This window comes from Quercus robur, chromosome 6 (assembly GCF_932294415.1).
Source record: "Quercus robur chromosome 6, dhQueRobu3.1, whole genome shotgun sequence".
Taxonomy (NCBI): domain Eukaryota; kingdom Viridiplantae; phylum Streptophyta; class Magnoliopsida; order Fagales; family Fagaceae; genus Quercus; species Quercus robur.
In genome coordinates this window covers 47,391,331-47,414,772 of record NC_065539.1, presented here as the reverse complement: position 1 = coordinate 47,414,772, position 23,442 = coordinate 47,391,331, and the positions used below count along the sequence as shown (strand labels likewise).

Genomic DNA, 23,442 nt, shown 5'->3' with positions numbered 1-23,442 from the left:
CAAAAATATCCCTTCATCACTTCGGGAGTCAAACTTTCCCACATTCTCTCTATCTTTGAGAATAAAGCATGTACTTCCAAATATTCTAAAATACTTCACATTTGGCTTTCTTCCTTTCCACATCTGATAAGGAGTCTTCTTTGAGCCAGGTCTGAAGCATACCCTATTAACTGTATGACACGCTGTGTTGATTGCTCCGCGTCATAGATTTCTGGCAACATCCCTATTGTGTAGCATGGCTCTGGCCATCTCTTAAATAACTCTGTTTTTCCTTTCTACCACACCGTTTTGTTGAGGAGTAATGGGAGTGAGATATATCGGCCTTAATGCAACATGTCTCCATGTAAGAGTTTTCGAATTCTTTACTGTTGTCACTGCGAATTTGATCAATCTTCATACCTTTCTCATTTTGCAATCTCATACACAATGCTTCAATGTGCTCAGGATCATCAAACTTGGATTTGAGAAGAACTACCCAAGTGAATCTAGTGAAGTCATTTACAACAACCATGATGTATCTCTTTCCTCCAAGAGATTCTGTCCTAGTTGGACCCATGAGATCAACGTGTAGAAGTTCTAGATGTCTAGATGTGTCTGAAGTCTGAGTACTAGGATGTTTGGCTTTGGTCTTTTTCCCAAGTTGACATGGTCCACACACAACATTGCTTACTCTGCTGAGCTTCGGCATTCCTAGATCTGATTCATGCTTGGACATAATTGACAAATGCTTGTAACTAGCATGTCCCATCCTTTGGTGCCATAATTCTTCATTAGGTAGTCAAATACTATTGCACACAATATCTGCATCAGGTACCAAACTGTAGCAGTTGTCCAAAGTGCCCCACTTATGAGATGCTTTCCGGATTCATTTAGTACTATGCACTTCCCTTTGGAGAATAATACCATGAAGTCTTGATCACAGATTTGACTTATGCTCAACAAATTTACTCTCAGGCCTTCTACATACAATACATTGGTAATGGCAGGCAGTCCAAGCAAGGAGATAGTTCCTTTCCCTTTTATTTGTGATTTGCTACCATCACCAAAAGTAACATTACCACCCTTCTTAGACTTAAAAACCTTAAAGAGAGATTAGTCTCCAATCATATGCCTTGAGCATCCACTGTCAGGATACCATAAACAAGTTTCCATTACTTTGAATGCTAATTTCAACATAAAGCATACTTCATGCTTCTTTGAGAGATCACTTGGAATGGTTTTCTCCTTCAACTGCCATCTTCTTGTAAAACCTTTGATTTTCACCTTTCTTAGATGAACACCTCTACACATGTGCAATTTGAGACAATCTAGTCTTTTCTAGGTTACATTAAAATCCTCTTCAATATTTAATAAAAGAGCTTTCAAATAACTTTTAGATTTGCATTTTCTAAAACACTTAAGTAGACAAAGGTTAGAAAAGCAAGATGTATTTGAAACATAAGATCTTGTCTTATTGATTAATGCCATGACAACAGGGGTCAATGGATCTCACAGCAATGATTAAAACCTAATCAGAGTGTGCTTGCTCTGATACCACTTGACAGGGTAAAAATATATTGACCCCTTGCAAATTAATTAATTACCCAAGTTAATTAATTAGGTTCAATTACATGCAATGGCGTGGTAGCACAAATAAATCACCAACTAAAATAAATTTAGTGAAAATTAAATTTGACATGGTGATTTGTTTACGAATGGGGAAAACCACCAAGGCAAAAATCTCATTGGGTGATTTTAAGGTCACCACTCCCAAGAACCCACTAATCAATAATCAAGCGATTACAAGTAAAAGGAATCTTACCAACTACCCTTGGCCTATCCCAAATTACCAACCTATAGTTGAATCTTCACTCCAATACCCAAGTAGACTTGATCTTTTAATGACACTCTTTTCGTTTAATGCACGAATCCTAGTACATGACTAACTCCAGCAACTTGAAGAAGGTTGTTGGCTGCAAAGTTCTTCACTTCATGCACAATGAAGATCAAGAAGTGTTAGGACATATGTGATTCACTTGTTAGGAACATATGTCACTATTTTATGTAATTGGCTAATCCTTTGACAAAACACATTTTACTTGTATTTGGGTAGATCTAGGATGCGTTTAAGGCTGCATTTGTTTCGGTGGTAAAAGAAATCAGGAAAACGTTTTACACCCTTGAGGGTGTTTGGGTGCGCATGAAAATTCGATCAAACTGAAAATGAATTTCAGTTGACCGTAAACTAGAAAGCCTCACGCATGAAAACCAATTACACTTGTATTTTACCTTCAAATGATTTCCAGACTCACAGACACCCGAAGAAAGAGAGTGAGAAAGAGCAAGAAGAGAGAGTACAGAGAGTGATCTAGAAACACAAACAAGCACAATCCACCTAAAGCACAATGTCTCTGAACTCACACCCAAAGAAAGAAGACCCATCCCTCAAGCCGAGCAAGGAGAAGGTACTCCGCCGACCCATCCCTCATCCTCACTGACCCATCCCACTCCAACCACCCATCCCACTCTACCGACCCATTCCTCATTGTCACCAACCCAATGAATGACCCACCCCTAAGCCAATCGGACTGCCATGAGCAACCCACCCCTGAGTCGATTTGTCCACCATGTGAGCAACCCACTCCTAGATCGGACCACCCAGTGAGTGACCCACTCCTAGATCAAGCCACCACCTTTAGATCGACCCACCATGTCCATGTCGCCACTACCGTCGCCACCACCAAGTCACCCACGAACCGATCTCTCTTTCTCTGTCACTTGAGTCTCTCTCTCACGATTGGTCTTGGGATTTTGATTTTTTTGTTTTGATTTTTGTTTCTTTGATTGTTTATATATTTTGATTCTCTATAATAATATTTGTTTGGATCATAAAAAAATGTGAGAAACATGATAAAAATGGGTTTTCTAGAGCATTTTCTAGAACACAACCAAGCACTAGAAAATATTTTCCAAAGCATTTTTTGGAATGCAATCAAACACTTGAAAATATTTTCCTTTTCCGAAAATATTTTCCCTTGCATTCATTTTACACTCGGAATTCAATTTACATCAAACCAAATGCAGCCTAATACTTCAAGAAATTTTGTTTCAAGATCAAGTGTTGAAGCCATGCAAGTCTGTCCAAGAAACAAGTTGAAAAGTGCCTATCATTAAAGCTCGATAGCTTGCCATCTATCTAGCTTAAAAGAGCTATTCAGCCCCGTGGCTCAATAGCAGCTCGATAGATAGGGTATCTATCAAGGTTTATGAAAAACAGATTTTTAGTTCTATTTTGACTCTAATCCGTGATTTTGTATTTGGGCTTTCTTTTCTCACAATCCTAGACATATAAAATGATTATTTTAAGGGTCGTCAAAGTGTACACAAGTTGCACAAGTGTTAACCAAAGTTTGTTTAAGCAAATTGTGACCAGAGATAGAATTTGCCCTAGTTCATTATTCTTGTGACGAAGTTGCTGTGTTTGTGCACCGTAAGGTTTTGTGACCAAGCATCTTCTTGATCTTCATCGTTGGGATGAACTAAAAAACTTTGCAACTAACAACTTTCTCTAGTTGGTGATTGAAGTCGCATACTGAGATCCGCGCAATTGGTTAGTCACGGACTAGGAGTCGTGCATCGAAAGGAGAAATTATCACTACAGAACAAGTCCAATTGAGTATTGGGGTAAGTGTTCAACTATAGATTGGTATAAGGTATTGAGATTCTTTTACTTATAACCACTTGTTGTGATAATAGTGGAATTTTGGGAATGGTAACCTGAAAATCACCCGGTGGGGTTTTTGCCGTGTTAATTTTCCCCATTCGTAAATAAATCACCTTGTCAATTTAGCATTTGAGCAGAGGGAAAACAATTCAACTTTTGTTCAAGTTAGTTCAGTTTAGCATTCAGTTACAGTTAATTTAATCATGCTTGGTCACGTCTAAATAGGAATACATTATCACAGTTTGGTTAAAGTCTTCTTTGTAGAGGTAATATCAAGGACGGGACTTCCACATTTGAATTTTGAAGCACGAAATTGCTGCCTTCACTTTGCCCCTAACTAGCCTAATTGATACGTTGCTAAGTTATGCAGTTGCTGCCGAGAATTCCATATACAACCGAAATTTACAAGAGACTAATAGCGCTCATTTTTAAAAGTTTAGAAATCAATAATGCTTCGGTGAAACTTTAGAAATCAAAATAACAAAAATGGTTAATTAATCAGCTTCAAAGATAAAAAACAAAATGTTCCATAGATAAACTTCATGAAGTAATAGTATATTTCAACAAAAAAATTATGAAAAATTAGGAGTGCCTTTGTAATAATCATAGGGCATACGATCCATATCAACTAATCGATGCTCAGCCATAGCAAGATGCCTTGACACAATCAGCTAGAGTCAGAGACTCATGAGAAGCAAAAAGTATCTATGCTTCTCTTTCTCACAACATATTATATATCTAGGAAATATATTTTTCATACTAGTTCACAGCTACTATTTCACATATATTTCTACAACTGATAATGTGGAAATGTTTAATTTTTTAAAAAAGTCCACATTTTAACCTATAAAAGTGAATAAATAAATAAAAGTAGATGTATGAGAATGAAAGTTTTTTATATATCTATATGACCTAAGGATAAAAAGCTATTACACACATTTACATACTACATGTAAAAGTGATTGATGTGAACTACTCATAACCAAGTGTATGTAATAACTAATAATCACTACTCATAACCTGGTTGTACACCTAGTGCTTCCATTCAGGGGCTGCCCCATATTGAAGCCAAGTTTGTGACCATCCTAAATTTTTTTAGGCTCAATATAATTAAAGTTTGGCAACAAACTTGATTATAGACTAAGGCTAAAACTCCACTTAATATTTTTTTATTGGATGTGAATTTTGACAAATCCACCATTAGACCATTTTTTTTTCTTATATCTTTTATATTTGCAAAATTTATAGAATATCAAAGGTCAATAACTATGTCATCAATTAAATGTTTAACTTTCAAGTTTTTATAGTCTAAAATTATACATAAAAAATAAGTTTATTGATTAAATAGTAAATAACATCAAATTAACATGAAATTTCACTTGTGTTTTAAGAACAATCAATTCAACGGTTAGATTTTCAAAATGTGTAGTCATGTTAATTTGTTTCGTGAGAATTATAGTCTTACGTTACAACTAAGTTTGTAGTCAAATTTCATGCTTAAACTTTGGTTCCCTTAACAATATATTAGATCCTTACCAAAAAAAAAAAGCCCAAGAAAATTTTTATCTAACTAAAATTTCGAAAGTGATATAACTTCTATCATTAATAATGAGATTATCATACAATAATTTCAAAATAAGAAAACTTGTAAAATGAAATTGTAAGACTTTATGTATTTACATGTTTTTTTTTTTTTTGTCAATACATGAAATTATCTCTTTTTTAGATTTTGTATAATTTAAGTTTGTTAGAGCATTAATTGGCATTGGGGATTGTAACCCCCCACCCCCCAACAAAAAAAAAATTGTAAATTTATAGCATCCAAACCTTAAAAGTGTGCATTATCCGAAACTCTAATTGGAAAAAAATTTACAATTATGCTATAGTACCATCTTATAAATAAGATGGTATTGTAGCAAGATGGTATTTTTTAAAAATAATGTTTTATTTGGATATTGGGTTTTGTTTGGATATTGAGTTATATTATTTTATTGTATAAATATATTATTTTAATGTGTTATATAGTAAAATAAAAATTGGGATGTTAAGTCAATTGTAAAATAATATACTATAATAGATAAAGTAGTTTTTAAAATAATAAAATAAGATATTTACTAAAAGATAGGTTCAAGTTACACTTAGTGTAACTCTAAAGAGTTATACATTTTCTAAACCATTGAATTTAAGTAGATCCAACGGTAAAAAAATCCACTCATTAATGTTGATATTCTGATAAGGATCTTATTTATTATTTTTATTTATAACATTACATTCCTATCTCTAATCCCAAAAATAGGTATATTTTTCTCTGTACTCTCTCTTTCTCATCCACTACACGTTTCTCTCTTCTCCATTGCTCTTCCACCTCTATTTTCATAAGGTTCCACCTCCACAGCCACATAAAATCTAATGAATCAAAAAGTTGAACTAATTAAACATAAGACTGAAGTAAATAACTTAATCACAGGTTGTTGGTTCCCCAGCTTTACTAGGTGCTTGTTAGGCATTATTACTGTGAAATTAACGAATGTGCTTTTGGTTGGCAAGATTGGGAGTCAATCAAACCTTTGATTTTGTATTGTAGCAAATTTGAATGATGTGTTATGTAATAAACTTTGTCCCAAAACTCTTTAGTTTTTAATGCATTTCCTTTCTACCAAAAAGAAAAAAAATTGGTCATAATTTCTATCATGAGCACAGCTTTTAAGTAAATATGTAAGAAATTGACAAATAGATTTGTCAAATAATTGAAATTGCGTCAGTGCTTACATTTTTTTTTTTTTTTTTTGATGGGACGTCAATGCTTTCATTGCAATAAGACACCTCTAGATCTACGGTTCTACCCCCAAAGGCAACTAGCTTGAGTCTTAAATGTTGCAAAGTGAAATTTGACTTCCTTGTCTATATCCTTAATTTCCTAAGGCCCTAATAAGTCCATACATTTGCTCCACTGACTAGTCCAGTAGTCCCATAACGGGATATGATTCATATATATATATATATATATATATGAATCATCTATCTGATAGAGTACTACTGATTCATCATACATCAGAGTAATCATTTTACTTCCAATCTCATGCACTGAAAGTCTCACTGTGCAAGAAATTATCAATGCCATTAGGTTCACACAGCTGGTATGGCTCTCACACTCAGAGATGTCAATCCCAATCTAATTTTTGCCATTTTGTGCAATAATGCATTTGCTGCCTTCATTATGTGACTGTGGAGGTGGAATCTTGTAAAAATGGAGGTAATAAAGGTGGAAGAGCAATGGAGAAGAGAGAAATGTGTAGTGGATGAAAAAAAAATAGCAGAGAGAAAAATTTATTTATTTTTGGGATTAGAAATAGGTATGAAATGTTATAACTAAGGATAATAAATTAAATCCTTATCAGAATATCAACATTAATAAGTACATTTTTTTTACGGTTGGATTTACTTAAATCTAATGGTTTAGAAAATGTATAACTTTAACCCATCTCATTTTCTAAATATTAGATGCTAATGCTCAAATCATTGTCTTGAAAAATATTTTTTAAGGTTAAATTTCATTTATAACCCCAGAGGTTTGAGCTAATGTTAAACAAATTCAAAACTTTTCAAAACTAATCAATGTGACCTCCTAAAATCAGTTTAATCCTTAAAATAATTGAGAAAAAATAACTAACTATTTAGAGCTTAAATTAATTTTAAGAACCAAACTAACTAGTTTCGATAAGTTTTGAATGCATTAGTCAAAACCTATATTCAAAGTCTTGCCCAATACAATGCCAGGTCAAACACGACGCCGTTGGGTGTCTAAAACTAGTGCAAGTGCTTTAAATCTTGGGGGCCCACGCTTTGAAATTTGCACGCATTGGATTGTTTTTGTCTGACCAACTAGCCCTTGTCGTTTATAACGAAGACAACAAGAAGAAGAAATTGAATCACAAAGCCCCACCTCCTCCGAGTTGGCACCGCAAACGTCACTAATACTCTTACCCAGTCCACTTTAGTACTAATTTCTAATACCACAAAAAACCTAGTCCTTGTCGTTTATAACGAAAACAACAAGAAGAAATTGAATCACAAAGCCCCACCTCCTCCGAATCGTCACCGCAAACGTCATTAATACTCATACCCAGTCCACTTTAGTACTAATTTCTGGTACTACAAAAAATTTTATAATTTTTATTATAACTATTTTATTTTATGATTGATTATCTATCACTTTCCTATAAATCCTTCAATTACTTTTTTTTCCATCACTTATAGTTTATTATACGTACAATTGTGGCAAAAATTGTGACTTAAAAAGCAAAAAAAATTTGCTACATTTTTAAGCCTTGCCCATCCTCATATGCATTGGTCCTTCTATATAAGTCTCACATATCTAAAGTACAAAACAACTATATATTCTGTTTTTGTTTAGACTATTCACAACCCATATCAAATATCAAATAACCATGTTGAAGCAGCAGCAGAGCCAATTTGTCATAGTCACATTTCCTGCGCAAGGCCATATAAACCCTGCCTTCCAATTCGCAGAACGCCTCATTCGCTTGGGAGTGCATGTCACTTTCTTCACCAGCATTGGCGCCCATCGTCGAGGCATGATCAAAAGCCCTCCTCCTGACGGCTTGTCATTCGCCACCTTTTCTGACGGTTATGATGACGGAGTTGTACCTACAGACGATGCTGAAAAACAATTGGATCAACTCAAGCGCAATGGCTCCAAAGCTCTCACTGATCTCATTGTCTCCATCGCCAATAAACAGTGCATAGTCTACACAATGCTTCTACCTTGGGTTGCTGACGTGGCTCGTGAGCTTCATCTTCCTTCCGCCCTTCTTTGGATTCAACCTGCAATAGTTTTCGATATATACTACTACTATTACAATGGTTTTGCTGATGTTATTGGGAACAACAACGATGACGGGCCTTCCTATTCGATACAGTTACCAGGTTTGCCATCACTCGCTACTCGTGACCTTCCCTCCTTCTTGCTTGCTTCAAACCCATATGCTCTTGTACGCGCTAAATTCCAAGCCCAACTTGAAGCACTTGAAAAGGAGAGTAATCCTAGAGTTCTAGTGAATACCATTGATGCATTAGAGCCTGAGGCTTTAAAAGTGCTCGAAAAACTTAACTTGGTTTCAGTTGGACCGCTAGTTCCATATGCTATTTTGGATGGAAGAGATCCGTCTAATGGCTCCAAAAATTACATCAAATGGCTCAACTCGAAGTCCGAATCATCGGTCATTTACATTTCATTTGGAAGCTTATTGGTGTTAAAAAGGCAACAAATGGAGGAAATTGCACATGGATTGTTGGATTGTGGGAGGCCCTTCTTGTGGGTCATAAGAACTAAGGAAAATGGAGAAGAAGAGAAGTTGAGTTGTAGAGAGGAATTAGAACAAAGGGGAATGATAGTGCCATGGTGTTCCCAAGTGGAGGTTTTATCACATCCTTCACTAGGATGCTTTGTGACACATTGTGGGTGGAATTCAACTTTGGAGAGTTTGATTTTAGGGGTGCCAATGGTAGCATTTCCACAGTGGTCTGATCAAGGGACGAATGCAAAGCTAATTGAAGATGTGTGGAAGATAGGAGTGAGGGTGACTGTGAATAAGGATGGGATTGTTGAAGGTGATGAGATTAAGAGATGTTTGGAATTGGTTGTGGGAGATAGAGAGAGCGGGGAAGCAATCAGAAAGAATGCCAAGAAATGGAAGGAGTTGGCTATGGAGGCTACCAACGAAGCTGGTTCTTCTTCCTATATCAATCTCAAAGCTTTTGTGGATGAGATTGGTGAAGGTAACCTCGTTAAAAGCGTGTAGGTTCTTCTTTTATTTCATCACTCTCATTAGCAATGTTATAGGCACTCAGTCTTGCTCTTGCAACTTGTTATGATGCTTCACGTGTAATTATAGAAAGTGATTCTAAGACATGTATAGATTCCCTCTCAGGGACAGTATGCATTGGAGACTAAAAATTCATTTTGTAGAGGTTGTCCACGTGGCATGGTCCTCTCTGGATTCAGTTTCCTTTAATTGAGTTTATTTTGAGACAAATATGACTGCTTATAAATTAGCTAAATGGTCTAGGATTCAAAGTTTGGTGGGTTCTTTTGGTCTGGGTTGTTGCCCTCCCAGTGTTTATAGTCATGTAGGGTTGTCTCTTTTGTTTCCTTGTAATTTGCTTTCCGTTGAATAATATTTTCAGTTCTTAAAAAAAAATGTTTTTGTTTTTACATCCATACTTTCATATATTAAAATGTGTATATTTTTACATTAATTGTGAAGATTGAAATAAAATAGTAGAGATAAATGAGTGTAACGAGTTATTTTCCATGGGCGGTTGATTTATGTTTTTTGCCTTTGCCTTATCTTGTCATTCTTTATTTGTTACTAGGTTGCCGCAAATCAACTAAGTAGTTATTAGTCAAAAAAAAAAAAAAAAAAAACCTATGTAGTTTAGAAAATATATAATTATGGTTTGGTTTGTCCAGTAGCTATATGCATATTAGGTCTTCTAGACATATTTGTGGACCTCACATTCTATAATATAAAATTGGTCGGTAGCAATTAGACAATTACATTTTAATGAAATTTCTTGTACTTTACTAATTAAGAAGAAGCAAAACCTGTTTGTATCCCAAAAATTAAAAAATAAAATAAAAGATTAAGCAAATCCTACTTGTCATATTTATATGCATTGGTAAAGGGACACGTGTCATCACTTTGTGCATTCACCAGTTTTTGGAAAAAGTATTATATATCAAATAATACCACATCATCTATATCAAAATCTAATAGCCAAGAGACATGTGTACAAAAATAAGTATTCACTAACACATGTCTTTCATTTGTTAATGGGGAAGTTATTTTTTACTGACATTTCACACTTATTAGATTTTGAAACCGTTAACATGGTATCATCTCTATACTATTTGATGAGGTGCAAACTCGTCAGTCGCAGTAGGCAGATGGAACTCCCTGTCAGCACTTGGTTTTCTTCAAGAAAGGGGTCACCAGTGTGGTGCCTGCCACAACGCCTCCGATGCCAAAGTTAGAACAATAAAGCAATTCACAGAACTAGAAAGTAATAGGTATTTTTAGAGAGTCTCAGTATCTATGTACCTTATGCTGCCAATGTGAGGACTTTATATATGTGAGCTTGACTGCTAGCCATTGGGGTGTTAATGCCTCTGTCTTGTAACACCTTCAGCCCAATTATGGGGCTTTTATTAGGCTCCAACGGTCTGCTTTGCTGGTTTCGTAACTGCCCAGGTTATCTGCTGGCGCCATTGAATGATTTTCTTTTCCTCGTCGGTGATGACTCGTTTGTCGTCAAGGTTTACCTCGTCACTAGTGTTGATCTCGTCAGGGTAATGTGATCTCGTCATTCCCATCAGTTGCCCCCCAGGTTCTGTGGTCGTCAGTGACGTGTCATGAAGGCCATAGAAGGTGAAAAGTTTCTTTTCCTGAATTGTTTGTGACGCTTGGGGTTTCGTTCCGAATTTAATGTGTGATGGTGGCGCAGTATGGAACGTGGCCACGTGGCATAGGTTGATTGAGAGTATTGATGGCATGACCCATTGGGTTTCCCGCTACTTTTCAGTTTCCTTGGGTTTTTGGTTTTAAAGACCTTTCATTTTTCTTCACTCTGGTTTTTCTTTCTTTTTCTGCTCCGAGTGTTTGTCCTTTTTTCTTTTTTCTTTGCTTGTTTCTGCCACCATCCCAATTCTGCTCCGGCGACTCTGACCTTACTCCAACGACTCTGACCTTACTCCGGCGACGAATTTCTTCGGCCTCGACTGTTCCGTTCTCCAAGGTACGCTACTTCTTCGATTTCTCAGATTTTTTTCTTCAAGGTCTCTTTATAAATCTCTGATTTTTTCTCCTTTTTTCTTTTATTTTCGTGTTTGGTATGTTGGGCATTTAGGATTGGGTATCCCTTTTCATGGTTAATTCATCTAAGGTTTGGGTAGCTTGCCCCTCAATTTCTTTCTTTTTTGCTCGCTTAGGGGTGGCTTTGGGTGTTTCCAGGGACTTTTTTCCTTCGATTGGGGACTATCTTTTTGAAGGTAGTGGGTTGAGTGTGGTTTTAGGGGAGCTATCTCCGATTTTGGGTCGGTCATTGGCTTGGTTTGAGAGAGAGACGAAGAGGATGTCTGAGGTGAGATCCAGTGAGTTAGACACTGGGTTGTCGTCTAGCGGCGGCCCGGTCGAGGGTGATACAGCCGTTTCTACCCCTCGTCAGGTTAAGGCTTTTTACGCTCTCAACGAAGAGTGTGGGCTGGACGCTGATACAATGGCTAGGTTTAAGGACAGGTTCCAGTTCCCTGCCCGGGTCTGTGTTCGTCGGCCTGGTCCTAAGGATCGGGCCTGCCATTTCTTTCCAGGTGAAGTGTGCTTCTACGAGGCTACTTTCACCTCTGGACTTAGGCTACCTGTCCATCCTTTGGTGATGGAGCTATTGGATCATTTTGGCATTGCCCCCGGGCAACTCATGCCTAACTCCTGGAGGATAGTCATTAATTGTACGGAGATTTGGCTGGCTGCCAACGAGGATATGATCAAAGTGAGTGAGCTCGTCCATATCTATCGTTTGAAAGAATCAAAAGAGTATGGGTACTACGAACTAGTCCCTTGGACGAGGAGGACTAGAATCATTAAGGGTCTAGCCTCGTCATTCAGGTACTGGAAGTCCCGTTTCATTTTCATGTCCAGGGATGACTTTGAGACCCCTTCCAGCGAGGCTTGGGGTGATATCCCAAGATTACTTCGTCGGTGGGGAACCCCAAATTTAGGTGCGTCTATGTTTCTTCTCGTTTGTTTATTTTTTGTCTTGCATGTTTTGTCGTCATTAACCACTTGTTCACTTCCTTTTGCAGTTAAAAAGCGTCCCAAGTTGAAGAGCAAATACCAGGAACATCTTCAAAAGGCAATCGAATACTCTAAGTCGATTGAGAGTTGGGACGATCTCCTTGACCCACGGACACTTGCTTTCTACTGCTTAGGCCCGGATCCATCTCCCTATGTTTTGCGCAGCATTAGCATCGAGGAGAAGAAGAGTAAGTGTCTACTTCGTCAATACTGACCTTCATTTGCGTACTTTGGATTTCTTAGTCTTTTTTTTTTTTTTTTTTTTTTTTTTTTTTTTTTTTTTTAGAGATGACGACCAAGTTCAATAAGGATATGTACGCCAAGATGAGGGCCAAGAAAGACGAACCCTTGGCTAGTATCGACAAGAAAGTGGTTCGTGTGACGGGGAAGGGTCCTTCCGTCGTCCGTTCCGTGGATGCTACTCCAATCGTCTCGGGAGTAGAGGGTACCTGGGTGGCTTCGCCAGCTACCTCCGTTGAGGAGATCCCTACCCCGTCATCAAAGAGGCCGAGGTTGTCAGCCAAAGACAAAGAGAAGGAGAGAGCTGGCTCGTCCGTCTTTGATGACAAAGGTGTGGCTGTGGAGCGGGCACACAATGTTGTGAAAGCTGAGGACCTTAAGGTCTTTTCTGGGGTGCCTGTCAACGTGGTTGCGAGTCAGCATGTCCATAAGATTGTGCAGGTAAGGCTATTCATACATTTTTCCTTGGTCTCTTCTTCCAAATTTTTTTTTTTACTGACGCACTTATCTTGCTTCGTCAGGTGTTGGGGGAGAGCCTTCACCTGGCTTCTGAGTGTCTTACTCAAGAGGCTAAGGTGGCTTCTTTGACTTCTAGGATGGAGGCTCTGGAAAAGGAGAACTCAACTCTGAAAAAGGACCTCATACAGTCGATGGACGAGTCTGCCACCTTGAAGGAGAAAGTCAAGGCTCTAAATTCTGACCTAAGGGTTGAGCGTCAGCTGAATCTGAAGAAGGACGACCAGCTTCAGGCGGCAAAAGAGAAGTTGAAGACAATCGCTGCCAGGTCTGTCGAGGCCTTTCAGCAGACTAAGGAGTATTCCACAGTACTCTTCAGTTGGTACTTCAAGGGATTTGAACTCCTCCACCGGTACCTCGTCAAGTACCCTACAGGGGTTGATCTGCTAAATCTGGATTTAGAAGTGGTAGATCAAGTGATGGCTGCTGACGAGGCTACCCAGTCTTCTGTTCCTGACGGTGATGCCCCTGCTACTGACGACGCTCCTATTGTTGAGAACGTTCCTGCTATTGACGATCCTGTTACTGACGCTCCAGACCCCCGAACCTGATACTTAGGAGATTTTATCATTTATATCTTCCCGTTGTGTTTTGGGCCCTTTTTTGGAGATGTACATTTTTTTTTTCTTTTTGTTTTTATTTCTATTTTCAGAACAATATCTTTTGGCCCTTCGTTTTATGGGTCTGTAGGAAGAACAAGGATAATTGCCCTATGTTTTTAGGCCTTTTTTTTTATGATTTAATGCTTACTTGCTTTTGTGGTTATGCTACTGTCTATGACTATGCACATATTCGTGATTTAGCACAAACTTCTTAGCGTACCTTGTACTTAGCTGGTAATTAGAGCAAATTTTTCTACCTGTAACTTGCTCGTCATTCTTTATCCTTCTTCTTTTTCTCCTTGCTCTTTTCCTTGCGGGTTCGTCAGTATCCTTAGTTCGTTAAGTGGGACCCCGCCATTCGCGTAGACTTTAGGATTACGTCTACATTTCCAGCACGTTTGTGTGCCTCCGTCAGTGATTTACATCCGTCTTGGCGGAATCTTATCACTTGGCCATTTTCATTCTGGTGACTTATATCCGACTGAGGAATCTCGTCACTTAGGGCTTCGTCAGTGATTTACATCCATCTCAGCGGAATCTTATCACTTAGCTACTTTTATTTTGGTGACTTACATCCGATTGAGGAATCTTGTCACTTAGGGCTTCGTCAATGATTTACATCCGTCTCGGCGGAATCTTATCACTTAGCTATTTTTATTTTGGTGACTTACATCCAATTGAGGAATCTCGTCACTTAGGGCTTCGTCAGTGATTTAGATCCGTCTCGGCGGAATCTTATCACTTAGTCATTTTTATTTTGTACCCATTATGAGGGTCGCCAGTAATTTATATCCGTCAAGGCGGAATCTTGTTACTTTAGTTTATCTCGTACTCGTTGGCGTTATCGTCGATAACTTGCATCCGTCAAGGCGGACTCTTGTTACGTTAGTTTGACTTTCAATTGACTGGACCCATCTACATAAAGGCATCAAAGGATAAAATTTTTATTGAATTCAAGAGTAACCGTATTTGTCTATTACATCTACTAGTGGTACTTTTTTAAATGCTCAATGTTCCATGGTCGAGGGAGCCTCTGTCCGTCCATGGTTTCCAAGTGATAACTTCCTTGTCTTGAGTAGTGAATGACTCGGTAGGGACTTTCCCACGTAGGACCCAGCTTTCCCTGGGTAGGGTCTTTAGTTGCCATGATTGTCCTGCGTAGGACGAGGTCACCTATGTCCAGTCGTCTGAGTTTGACCCTTTTGTCGTAGTATTCGGCCATCTTTTTCTGATACTTCGTCATCTTGCTGGATGCATTGTCTCTTACTTCGTCCAAACAATCCAGATTGAGTCGCAGTTCGTCGTCATTGGTCTCTTCGTTGAAAGTTCCACGCCTGATGCTCGTGACCCCTACTTCAACTGGAATTACTGCTTTTGTGCCATAGGTTAGCCTGAAGGGGGTTTCTCCTGTTGGGGTTCTGGCGGTGGTTCTGTAAGCCCACAGGACATTTGGTAGTTCTTCCAGCCAGGCACCTTTCGCATCGTCCAGTCTGGTCTTGATAATCTTGAGCAGCGTCCGATTCGTCACATCCGTCTGCCCGTTTGCCTGAGGATGCCCTGGGGATGAGAACTGATTCTTGATCCCAAGGTTTAAGCAGAATTCCCTGAAGCCTTGACTATTGAATTGCCTTCCATTGTCTGATATAATCGTCGAGGGAATCCCGAACCTGCAGATTATATTTTTCCACACAAAGCTCCGGATCCGAGCCTCAATGATCGTTGCTAGGGCCTCTGCTTCAACCCATTTTGTGAAATAGTCAATAGCAACAAGAAGGAATTTTACCTGACCTTTACCTTGGGACAGAGGACCGACGATATCGATTCCCCATTGTGCGAATGGCCATGGGGAAGCTATAGTCGTCATTTTCTCTGCTGGAAGCCGTTGCACATTCCCATATCGCTGGCATTTGTCGCATCTCCTGACGATCTCAGCAGCGTCCACCTGCATGGTTGGCCAAAAATACCCTGCTCTTACCACCTTGTTTACCAAGGATCTGAAGCAGGCATGGTCGCCACAAATTACTCCGTGTACTTCCTCCAAAATGTATTTGGCCTCTTTCTCGTCGACGCACTTCAAGTAAGGCATAGAGAAGCCTCTCTTGTACAAGGCGTCATTCAGGATTGTGAACCTGGCTGCTCTCTTCTTGATCTTTTTGGCTTCTTCTGTGTTTTGAGGTAGGCGCCCGTCCTGGAGGAAGGACATTATGGGCGTCATCCAGGTATCAGTGCTCTGGATGATGAATGTTGCAACTTCCTCGATATTAGGATGTTTCTGGACCTCCATCGCCAGGTCTGTGCTAGTCCCCCTTCTTCTGATGACGCTAGCTTTGACACTTCGTCAGCCCTCATATTCTGACTTCTGGGGATTTGTACGAACTCCACTGTATCGAATTCCTGAGTTAGTTGTCTCGCCAGCTTGAGGTATTTCTGCGTCCTTTCTTCCTTTGCCTCGTATTCTCCCTTGATCTGTCCGATCACTAGCTTCGAATCACTTTGGATCAACAAATTTTTGGCATCAAGAGCTTTCCCAAGCCTTAGTCCTGTTAGTATTCCTTCGTATTCAGTTTCGTTGTTGGTAGCTGGGAACTTTAGTTGGACCCCATATTTCAGCACTTCTCCGTCAGGGGTGGTTATGATGACCCCTACTCCCCCCTTCTTTTGGGCTGACGAACCATCAGTCTGTATTGTCAATTTATCTACTTCATCAGTAATCCTATCTTCGTCAGGGACAGTGAATTCTGCGATGAAGTCCGCCAGAGCTTGTGCCTCGATCGCTGTTCTTGGATGGTACTCGATGTCAAATTGACTAAGTTTAATTGCCCACTAGACCATTCTCCCTGCTGCTTCGGGCTTGTTCATTGATTTCTTGATTGGTTGGTCCGTCATTACCAGAATAGGATTTGACTGGAAATATTGCCTGAGCTTGCGCAAGGCCACTATTAGTGCAAACGCAATCTTTTCGATCCTTAGGTATCTAGACTCAGCTCCCTGGAAAACTTGGCTGACGTAGTAAACCGGGAGTTGCTTCTTACCTTCTTCTCTAATTAGAGCTACACTTACTGCCGAGGCTGACACTGCCAGGTATAAGTATAAGTTTTCTCCTTCTTTGGACGGGCTTAAGAGAGGTGGGCTGCTCAAGTAGTGCTTTAGCTCTCGGAAAGCTACTTCACACTCGACGGTCCAGGCAAAAGCCTGCTTCAAGGTTTTGAAAAAGGGGAGGCATTTGTCTGTAGCCCTAGAGACAAACCTGTTTAAAGCCGCTATCCTTCCTGTGAGTTTTTGAACATCCTTGACGGTTTTGGGTGAGGCCATGTCAATGATAGCTCGTACTTTCTCTGGGTTTGCTTCTATTCCTCTCTAGGACACCATGAATCCCAAGAACTTCCCCGAGGCTACCCCAAAAACGCACTTACTTGGATTCAACCTCATCTGGTGTTTTTTGAGGGTTGCAAAAGTTTCCTTCAACTCGTCCAGATGTGCAAGCTCTTCCTTGCTCTTGACGAGCATATCGTCCACGTACACTTCCATGTTTTTGCCAATCTGCTGGCTGAACATTTTGTTCACGAGCCTCTGATACGTAGCTCCAGCATTTTTCAACCCAAAAGGCATTACCTTGTAAGATTAGAGTCCTTGACTTGTGATGAAGGCGGTCTTCTCCTGGTCTTCTTCAGCCATTTTTATCTGGTTATAACCTGAGAAGGCGTCCATGAACGTCAATAACTTATGCCCGGCTGTAGAGTCCACAAGCTGGTCTATTCTTGGTAGAGGGAAGCTATCCTTTGGGCATGCCTTGTTCAGGTCGGTGAAGTCTACGCACATCCTCCATTTCCCGTTCGCTTTCTTGACCAGGACAACATTGGCGAGCCATTCAGGATAATACACTTCCCGGATGAATCCAGTTGTCAAGAGTTTGTTAACTTCCTCTGCAACTGCTTGATCTCGTTCTGGAGCGAAGGTTCTTCGTCGTTGCTGGACGGGCTTCCGTTCTGAGTCCATATTCAACCTGTGTTGGATGACTTCTGGAGATATGCCCGGCATGTCCCCGTGACTCCACGCAAAGACATCTAGATTCTCTTTTAGGAACCTTATGAGTCTTGTCCTCATCTCGGGGCTCAGCGTCGTCCCTATCTTAGTCGTCTTATTCGCATTTCCTTCTACCAATTCCACTGTTTCTAGGGCCTCTATCCTGTCTTCCTCTTTTTCTTCAATCATCCACATGTGGTTCTCTTTTCCAGCTAGGACAGCTTGATAGCATTCTCTTGCCAGGACTTGATCACCCTTCACTTCACCAATGCCATTATCGGTCGGGAATTTCACCTTCAAACAGTAGGTTGACGTCGTCGCCTTCCACTTGTTAAGGGTGGGCCTCCCAATGATGACATTGTAAGATGAGGGATAATATACCACCAGGAAGTCTACTTGTTTTGTCAATTGTACTGGATAGGTCCCTACGGTCACCGTCAACATCACTATGCCTCTAGGGTAGACCCTGTCTCCGCTGAAACTGACGAGTGGAGAGTCAAAAGGCCGAAGTCTTTTTGGATCTAATCTCAGCTGCTGGAAGGCTGGGGAGTAAATGATGTCCACGGAGCTTCCGTTATCAACGAGGATTCTTTTGGTATTAAACCCTTCTATATTCAGCATTATGACCAAGGGATCATTGTGGGGCTGCTTCACTCCTGCGGCGTCTCCTTCGCTGAAAGACATGTCCTGGTATGTTCATCGGTGCTTTAACGGAGGTACTGCGTGGACGTTGTTCACCTGTCTCTAGTATGCCTTTTTGAATGATCTGAACGATCCTCCTGAGAATGGTCCTCCTGTAATCGTGTTTATCTCCCCGATCACCTTGTGTGGAGGCTGGGACGGATGGTCGTCATCCCAGGAGAAGGCTTCATGCTGGGTTTTATTGTCGTCCCTGAACTTACTATATTCTCCTTTCTTTACATACTTCTGTAACTTCCCTTTCCGTATTAACTCCTCTATTTGCTCCTTTAGATCTCTACAATCCTCTGTGTGGTGGCCGTGGTCTCTGTGGAACCGGCAATACTTGTTTTTGTCCCGAACATTGGGGGATGAGTGTAATGGCCTGGGCCATTTGAGATAATGTTCGTCCTTGATCTACGTGAAAATTTTGTCAACAGGCATAACCAGGGGAGTAAATCTTACCGTCCGACTTTTATCATCCTTCCTCCTGTTCCCGTCATTGTTCTGACGGTCTGGTCGATCTCTCTTTTGCCCCCTACGGTCGTCTTCCCTCTTGGCCTTGTCTCCTGGCTTCTTAGTATCTTTTATAGCAGCTAGAGCATCTTCCGCATTCATGTATTTTTGTGCCTTCAGGAGCATCTCCGCCATCGTCTTTGGGGGGTTCTTTGCGAGAGAGGCCACGAGGTCTCTGGACCTCAACCCTGCTTTGAAGGTCGTCAGCTGCACCTTGTCATCAGCTTCGTCCACCTCCAGAGTTTCCCGGGTGAATCGTTTGACATATGATCTCAGGGTTTCCTTCTCCCCCTGTTTTATGGTGAGTAAGTAGTCTACTAGCCTCCTTGGGCGTTGCCTTCCTATGAAGTGGCGCAAGAAGGCACTACTCAGCTGATCGAAGTTGTCTATGGACGAGTTTGGCAACTTAGTAAACCATTCTCTTACAGCTCCTTTGAGAGTCGTTGGGAAGGAACGGCATAGTATCTTGTCAAGTGGTTGTTGAAGTCCCAGAGTCGTCTTGAAGGTATTAAGGTGATCCTGGGGGTCTTTTAGTCCGTCGAACGGCTCAAGCTGAGGTAAGCGAAATTTTGACGGCACAGGGCATTCGAGTACCGCGGCGGTGAAGGGTGAATCTGTAGCCCTTACCATTTTGTCCACGCTTCGGTCCGTCTTTTCTTTAATGGCGCTCCTCAGCTCGTCCATTTCCTTCCTCATTTCTCGAAGGAGGTCCGAGTTCTGCTCGTCTGGAGTAATTGGTCTCTGAAGGGTTCCTCTCTGTTGACTATCCCCTTCTTCCTCCAAGTTACCTTTGGACCGGTTCTCTTCCTGTTGAGCCTGTTGGACTTGCTGGAGCCGTAGCTTCATTTCCTGGTTCTGTTTGGTGAGTTCTTCAATGGTGGCTGCAAGGGCCTGGACTTGCTGGGCCAAGACTGCTGAATCTGGGTTGGATTCCATCTGAATGTAGAGGGTTGACGGAAACTACATTTTCAAATATGAATCTGAAAATATCGTCCCCACAGACGGCGCCAAACTGATGAGGTGCAAACTCGTCAATCGCAGTAGGCAGATGGAACTCCCTATCAGCACTTGGTTATCTTCAAGAAAGGAGTCACCGGTGTGGTGCCTGCCACAACGCCTCCGATGCCAAAGTTAGAACAATAAAGCAATTCACAGAACTAGAAAGTAATAGGTATTTTTAGAGAGTCTCAGTAACTATGTACCTTATGCTGCCAATGTGAGGACTTTATATATGTGAGCTTGACTGCTAGCCGTTGGGGTGTTAATGCCTCTCTCTTGTAACGCCTTCAGCCCAATTATGGGGCTTTTATTAGGCTCCAACGGTCTGTTTTGCTAGTTTCGTAACTGCCCAGGTTATCTGCTGGCGCCATTGAATGATTTTCTTTTCCTCGTCGGTGATGACTCGTTTGCCGTCAAGGTTTACCTCGTCACTAGTGCTGATCTCGTCAGGGTAATGTGATCTCGTCATTCCCATCACTATTATTTAAGGAGTTTCACCTGTTTGGATTCCTTAATTTTGATGCCCAAAATATCCTCAAATTTACCGGTTTGTAAAGCTTAAATAATAGGGTTAGACATGTAAAATTATCAATTTAAAAAGTCCTAAAATTTAGATAAATTTAAAAAAAAAAAAAAAAAAAAAAAAAAAAAAAAAAACACACACACACACACACACACACAACTAATGAAATACCCTTAATTTAATAAACTTATCTTTATCTCTAAATCATAAGAAATGGTTTAAAATCTTAAATTGATAAAAATTTTAAAAAATAAAAAAAATAAAAACCTAATAACTAAAGCCATGTTGTATCAAAAAAATTATCTACCACATTTCTTTTTTTTTTTTTTAAATAAAACCCTTAACATGTTTGAATTCCACTCCCACATTTTACTCCTAACAAATTGCTTGAATTCTACTCTCCAAGATTATCCGGATAAGTATATAAGCAAATATTCTTCTTTTACTTCTCCTATTTTTTAGTTTTCTATTTCTTACATTTAATTGTTGTTTTAAAATATTGTATTTGTTTGTCTCTTGCCACATGACAATTTTCTATTTAGTTGGTACTTATTTCTCTTCTTTGATGTCAAATTGTTCTTCTTCTTTTTTTTAATTCGATAATTTTGCATGTAATTTTTTGTGAAAAATATGAAAAATAAGTTTTTTTTTTTTTCCCTTCATTTATACTTCTTCATCTTGGCTTCTATTAATGCCTATCCAGAAATTTCATTCATTCATTTTTTTTTCAAAGTGACTCATAAGATTAATACAAAGTTTCTGTTTAAATTCACCTGCATGCTAGGTCACCAAGTTATTGAATCTTTTGCTTCTCCCAAAAAAAAAAGTAATTTAATTTTTAAAAAGTTTTTATAAAATATGCCCACTACAATGAATATTTTCTTGCTAAATCACATATTAAAAACTAAATCATTAATATGTCAAATTCTAGATTTTTATATATATTTCATTTGCTATGCAGACGTGGACTCTATGAAACTCAAAAAGGAGAATGATCAACTGGTGGTGATCATGAGAGTTGATCTTGCTGAATTGATTAAAACTTTGAGGAATAAGGTTGAGAAGATTGGTTTGTGGGTGCTAAATTTTTTTTAATTTTTTTTTTTTTAGTTCAAAGCAACATGATTTTTGGTATTTGTTGGGGGGTTTAGTGTCATAATCCAAAAATGGGACAGTGAAAAATCATGACACTAAATCCCAAAAAAAAAAAAAAAAGAACCTCATCACAAGTGCGAATTATTATTATTATTATTATTTTAAGATAGTTAACATAGGTGTTACAATATGTAAAGACTTGCTTTCTTTTTTTTTAGCAAGTCATTACACGAAGCTTAAATTTAATTGTTATAATTTTATTAATTTTTTGAAGAATATTATAAGATTATGAATACCATTTTTTTTCTTTTCTATTTTTAATGCTGCAATTTTCCTTATAAATATGTAACTTCAAGGATCAATAGAAATTCCATATTGATAACAACACCATTAAAGTCCAATACCCTTTAAACAAGGAGTGTTCTTTTATGGTCATATTATTTAGTTTACTGTGTTAACAATTGTGGGGATTTTTTCCTTTCTTCTTCTTTTTTTAAATTAATTTTGCAATTGGAGTTTTATACACTTTATAGGGAGAGTAAACATGAGATTGTAGGGTTAAGTTCTTATCTACTTTTTTCTTCTTCTTTTTTCTCTCTCTCAATTTAGATTATATTTTCCATTTTTCAGTTAATTTGTTTTGGATGTATACATTCCTCTTCTACATTGGGGGTTCCAAAGTCAAATGTAAAAGAAAAATCATTATCACCAAATGCAATTGTGTTTGTTAGAAATACTAAAATCTGTAGTATTGTATTTTATGATCAAAGAATATACATGAGTGTCTTTATATAGGAGGCACACAGTACAAGTAAGAGTGTAGTACAAGAATGTGTGCTATACAAGTAATCTAACTGGGCCTAAAGCCCACAACATAATACACGTTAATAGCCCTCCTTAAACTCAAGGTGGATGTGAGACGACCAGCTTGAAGTTGTCAACTAAATCATGAGCGCGTCCCTTAGGAAGTGACTTGGTGAAGATATCTGCAAGTTGATCTTTAGAGGAGACTGAGAAAAGCTTGAGAGCACCATGGACAAGATGATAATGGATAAAATGACAATCAATCTCGATGTGTTTAGTCCTTCATGGAAGACATCATTGTGAGCAATATGAATGGCACTCTGGTTGTCACAATAAAGAAGAGTAGCAGAGGATGTGGACACACCTAAATCCTTAAGAAGCCATTATAGCCAAAGGAGCTCAGATGTGGTATCAGCAAGGGCATGTTATTCTGCTTCAGTACTGTAGAAGGTCACAAAAGTTTGTTTCTTACTTCGCTAAGAAATCAAAGAAGAACCAAGGAAAAAGAAATAACTCGTAGTGGACTTGCGATCAGTGGGATCTTCTGTCCAATCAGCATCAGGGAATGCATGAAGTACAAGAGGAGACTAAGCTGAGTAGAAAAGGCCATGGAAGAGAGTGCCCTTCAAGTATTGAAGAATGCGTAGAACAGTAGCATAGTGAGTCAATCGTGGAGCTGACAGATACTGGCTCACCAGATAAACAGCATAGGAAATGTCTGGACGAGTAACTGTGTGATAAACTAGGCTACCAACCAATCATTTATAAAGAAAAGGATTAGACAATGGTTTCCCTCCCGAGGGTGTTATATGTGCATTAAGTTCAACTAGAGTGTCAACAGTCTTGCTGTCACTGAGTCCAGCTCGAGAT

The 23,442-nt window shown here is 39.3% G+C and overlaps 4 protein-coding genes across 4 annotated transcripts in view; 2 read left to right on the top strand and 2 right to left on the bottom strand.

The window, feature by feature from the left end:
* Positions 1-9,988, top strand: part of LOC126689127 (phloretin 4'-O-glucosyltransferase-like) — a 78,585-nt gene extending 68,597 nt beyond the window's left edge. Inside the window, exon 2 of the mRNA XM_050384184.1 lies at positions 9,567-9,988. The gene's annotated coding sequence lies outside the window, so the exon portion shown is untranslated. The remainder of the gene's footprint in view (positions 1-9,566) is intronic.
* Positions 7,986-9,570, top strand: LOC126689126 (phloretin 4'-O-glucosyltransferase-like). The gene has a single exon (XM_050384183.1). It carries the CDS (start codon positions 8,152-8,154, stop codon positions 9,523-9,525), a length of 1,374 nt encoding a protein of 457 aa, XP_050240140.1. The 5' UTR covers positions 7,986-8,151; the 3' UTR covers positions 9,526-9,570.
* Positions 9,989-17,291: 7,303 nt separating the features above from the next.
* Positions 17,292-18,641, bottom strand: LOC126690287 (uncharacterized). The gene is made up of 2 exons (XM_050385400.1): positions 17,752-18,641; positions 17,292-17,481 (listed from the first exon to the last, which is right to left on the bottom strand). The coding sequence occupies exons 1-2, from the start codon at positions 18,639-18,641 to the stop codon at positions 17,292-17,294; spliced, it is 1,080 nt and encodes a 359-aa protein (XP_050241357.1).
* A 60-nt stretch (positions 18,642-18,701) lies between these two features.
* On the bottom strand, positions 18,702-20,087 carry LOC126690286 (uncharacterized). Its single transcript, XM_050385398.1, has 2 exons — positions 19,101-20,087; positions 18,702-19,052 (listed from the first exon to the last, which is right to left on the bottom strand). The coding sequence occupies exons 1-2, from the start codon at positions 20,085-20,087 to the stop codon at positions 18,702-18,704; spliced, it is 1,338 nt and encodes a 445-aa protein (XP_050241355.1).
* Between the last annotated feature and the right edge of the window lie 3,355 nt (positions 20,088-23,442).

Excerpts from the sequence above, each read along its gene's own strand:
- LOC126690287 (XM_050385400.1), bottom strand. The coding sequence starts at position 18,641 with ATGTCTTTCAGCGAAGGAGACGCCGCAGGAGTGAAGCAGCCCCACAAT. Across the intron at positions 17,482-17,751 it reads GCGAACGGGAAATGGAGGAT|CCAGCAGATTGGCAAAAACA; the intron begins GTGCGTAGACTT and ends CAAAATGTTCAG.
- LOC126689126 (XM_050384183.1), top strand. The coding sequence starts at position 8,152 with ATGTTGAAGCAGCAGCAGAGCCAATTTGTCATAGTCACATTTCCTGCG.
- LOC126690286 (XM_050385398.1), bottom strand. The coding sequence starts at position 20,087 with ATGGAATCCAACCCAGATTCAGCAGTCTTGGCCCAGCAAGTCCAGGCC. Across the intron at positions 19,053-19,100 it reads AGGATGATAAAAGTCGGACG|ATCAAGGACGAACATTATCT; the intron begins GTAAGATTTACT and ends ATTTTCACGTAG.